The following is a 3,905-nucleotide window of genomic DNA, read 5'->3' on the forward strand; positions in this document are numbered from 1 at the left end:
GCCCCTTAAATTAGAGAAGCAGAGTCCATGTGTATTTTGCTCATTCACTTGCTTTGTTTTTTATAGGGAATGGAGGCGAGACCAAATGTTGCTGCACAGAATTGAAAATGCAAGTAAGATTCAGTCCAAGCAGTAGTTGCTTTTATGTTTCCAGAATTTAAAAGAAAACCTATGTGGGAAGCAAATGGGAGTAGGGAGATAGCAGCTAACTGAACCCAGAAGATATGCAAAGTGAATATCCCAACACTTTTTTTAGTATTTTTTTTTATACACAGTAATAATTAGAGCACCCTGAAACCAAGAGAGGATAGTGTATAGGTCACACAGACTTTGTTAGTCTTATGTTTTGCCACACATACAGCTCTGGTTTTCTTCTTTCTAGAGTATGAAGGCTCAGGAGTGTTACCTTTGTCTGTTGTGCAAAGGTAGTTGAGGTGTTTTGCATAAACTGTGTCATTTGGACAAAGGGCAGCTGGATTTTTTTCAGTAATATGGATGTGTTTTGCTGTGGATACAACTTGGCAGACAGTTGCACATGTAAGAAAATTCTTCCCATGTGTATTTCAGTTACAGACACTAATATGTGTCACAGTTTCAGTCATTGAGCTAGGGCTGAGAATCTGAATTTGGTGAAATATTGGAATTTGTAACAGTGTTTGCCAGTTGCAATAGTTTGGTTTTTTTTTTTTAATGCAGGGTGTCTTACAGATATGGCATATTCCTGTAATTTTTGAGAACTTTTGGGTTTTAAGCTTTCTCATTTTTGTTTTAACTTAGTCTGTTTATGAAAAAATAGAACTTTAGATTACTAAAAGTAATTTAAAGTATACCAGAAAAGATGCATCAGGCTTTCTCAAAGTGTTTGTCTTTGTAGAGGTATGAGCAAAAATTTAAATTTTAAAGACAGAAACCCTTTTCAAGGGTGGTTCAAGCTTCCCCCTCTCTCTTCAGCCAAAGGGAGCAAGGTCAAAAGCAAAAATTCACGCTATGGTATTTTGGAGGTAGGAAAAAAACATTTATGTTCAAGGTCACTTAGACCATCACTGCTTCAGAGTGAGCACAGTTACGAAGCATTTTAGTGTCAGAAAGGCAGTAGAACTATGCTGTTCCTGACTGTAGTTGATTTTTCTGTCCCACTGGAGGCTGTTGAGCCTCTTTTTCCCTCCCCACTCTGTATCTTGTTGATCTTCCTGTCTGATTTAACTAATGTTTTTTTATGACTTTAAGTTGGTCACTTTGTTTTCTGTCATCCTGCTTTACTTGGGAAAGTTTGGCTCAAAGTCTCCTGACAAAGACAAGAGAGGAGATTCCAATATAACTGAAGACATCAGGAAATAGACATGTACGAATAACCAAATTTAAGATCCTGATCTCAATCCTAATTTGTATTCCATCGGTTTGGTTCAAGGATGTTTCTTCAGAAAAAAAAGGTGGGGGGGCAGGTGGAAGTCACCTGCAGATCTGCTGGCTTTTTCTCCCTCCAGAAGATTTTACAGCAGAAAGGATCTGCATATTCATGGAACTACTATGGGACTTAGCTGAGTTTGTTTTAGGATCTACCCTAATCTGAATCAGCAATTTAAAAAAATGGTATATTTCCATATTTCTAATTCTTTCTGCTTATTCCACAGCTTAAAAAGCATGAACAGGTCCTACTCTTCCTTTTAAACAACTATGGAAATCCGAAGGGATTCACTGAAATGAAAAAACTCTTGGACCACTAAGTCTGACATGTGCTGTTTCATTTGTATGTATATCAGGTTGCTGCTGTTCCTTTTTTGTTCCATTGCATTGTGAGTCAATTCTCTGAACTTATATTTGAAATTATTGTAATTGTAAAGCTTGCTTCAACTTTGGTATCATAAAATTTTACTTTAAAAACTCTATCTTCTCTTGATTCATCTTCTTTCAACTTAATTTCTGGTCTGAAGTTAGACTGAAAATTCATAATAAACTTGGTTTCAGTATCATTAAAGACTGAATCTTGTCATGGACTGCATATAGGTAGTTCTCTCTAAAATCAGTAAACATTTAAATGCGCACAGTTCTTTATTTACACTTGTGCTGCATAATGTGTATCTGTGAATATTGTTTCAAAGTAAATTGTATTAGAGCTGCTTCATCTGTAGCTCCATTGTCAGCACTTCTACCCCATCAAGTTTTTTTACGCACTTTTTTTTATTTACAAGAGCATTGCTCAGTCATAGTGTATCCATCACAGTAGCTATCTGCTCCTTCTGCCTGCAGTGCAGCTGGCCCTTAGGATGGGTCAGGTATAACTTGAAGTGGGATTCAGCACCCACCAGGCTCTGCCAGACCCTGTTTGATAGCTGCGGCCAGGTTACTATAACCTCCTGACAACTGCATTACCCTCTAAAAAGAAATTCAAGATTAACAGCTAGAGGTTGATTTAGTTAGCACTCTCATCTCTTAAATTTACCTGGTAGGGAAGAGCTGAAAGTACAGTAACAGTGATACTGTTTTAGAGTTACAGGTTTTTAACAGCTAAGTTGTGGTAACCCTATTGTGTCAGACAGAAACAGGCTTTCCAAAGCTGGTGCAACTGTATTTAAAATTGATTGCTGCTGCTTTTTCCCTTGGCTTTTAGTGGGAGAGCTGCTTTTTGGTGGTGGGTGTGCAGTGGGGTGAAATCTAGCCTGAAGGCCTCTCCTTTCACTCAGTCAGCTCTTTGCAGCACAGAGAACAAGTAAACACCAAGCAAGGTCCTGGTGCTGCATGCCTGAGGCACAGCTCATCTTGTGTCCTTATTCTTGCTATGGAGTTCTTGCATTGCTCAGCTTTTGAGGGTAAGGACTGTTTATGAGGTGAGTATGGTAGGCACTCCTGTCCTGCTGGAGAAAAGTGAAAGGCAGAGCAAGGAAAATGAAAAGCAGGATGAGGAGGGAATGGGATCTCCTGCTGTAGTATAGCTTCTGTTAGGGGAATAATCTTATCACTAAAATTCCCCTTTTTTCTTAGAAAATGTATCTCTTTATGACTCCAAAGTATACAAATTTCAAAGAATATTAACTTGTAGAGTTCCTTCCTGTTCTCTATGATCCTTATTGTAAAAAAAAAAAAAACAAAAACAAAAACAAAAAAAAAAAACCCAAAAAACCAAAAAAGAAACCCAAAAAACACCCATAAAAACCCAACGAAACAACAAAACCATCCCAAAACAACAACACAGCCCTCTCGAGGAACCCAAAAAATAAAAAAACCACCCCCTAATTTTTAAAATGGGCCCCTTATGTAATTCCTCTAAGTCTGTGTACTAGGTATGAATATGGTACTTCTACTCACAGGTGCAGAAGAGTTTGCTGTGGAAAAACAAGTACTAGGGAAAACCTTCTCAACTAAAAGTTCACTTCTGAATTAAGTTTCTTTAGAGCTGTTGGTGGTGCAAAGTAACCTGCAGTCTGTGGTTTTACTTCTGCTCTGCACTGGTGCCAGGTTTGTTCGTTGTTCTCCAGGGCTGCTGGCATTTTCAGTTCTACTTGGTCTATGAGATGAGCAGATACAGCAGTGCAACTCTTAAATGTAAACTTGAGTATGGGGTTTGTTTGTTGTGAAAAAAAATCCAAATCCTGATTGTTTAAGTGTAGAATGTGATGAGGAGTCTGTCACAGCTGATCACAGTATAAATCCAGGTGTGAAGGAGGCTGCTCACAAACCCATTAGCTGTGCAAGGGACACACAACACCAAGTCTTGCACAGAAAAGGTAAAATGCGACTCAAACTGCTTTTATTTTTTTTCCCTTTTTTTAGTTGATAGCAACATCAGCCTCAGAGCTTGCGGACCCTGTGGGAAAGCAGAGGCGCCGGAGCTGGGCGTGCAGCGAGGGCTGCGGGTCCGTGCCAGCCCCGCGGCAGAAGGGCAAGAGCGACAGCGGGGAGAGCAGCCC

At 39.3% G+C, this 3,905-nt stretch overlaps 1 protein-coding gene across 1 annotated transcript in view; it reads left to right on the forward strand.

Moving 5' to 3' along the window:
* Positions 1-3,877, forward strand: part of TDRD1 (tudor domain containing 1) — a gene marked incomplete at both ends in the record, with an annotated part of 18,853 nt that extends 14,976 nt beyond the window's left edge. The window contains 2 exon segments of the mRNA XM_010080698.1: positions 67-180; positions 3,769-3,877. Of these exon segments, the coding sequence (XP_010079000.1) occupies positions 67-180; positions 3,769-3,877 (223 nt within the window).
* Positions 3,878-3,905: the final 28 nt, after the last annotated feature.

This window comes from Pterocles gutturalis, unplaced genomic scaffold, assembly GCF_000699245.1.
Source record: "Pterocles gutturalis isolate BGI_N339 unplaced genomic scaffold, ASM69924v1 scaffold31399, whole genome shotgun sequence".
In the NCBI taxonomy this organism is placed as follows: Eukaryota; Metazoa; Chordata; class Aves; order Pterocliformes; family Pteroclidae; genus Pterocles; species Pterocles gutturalis.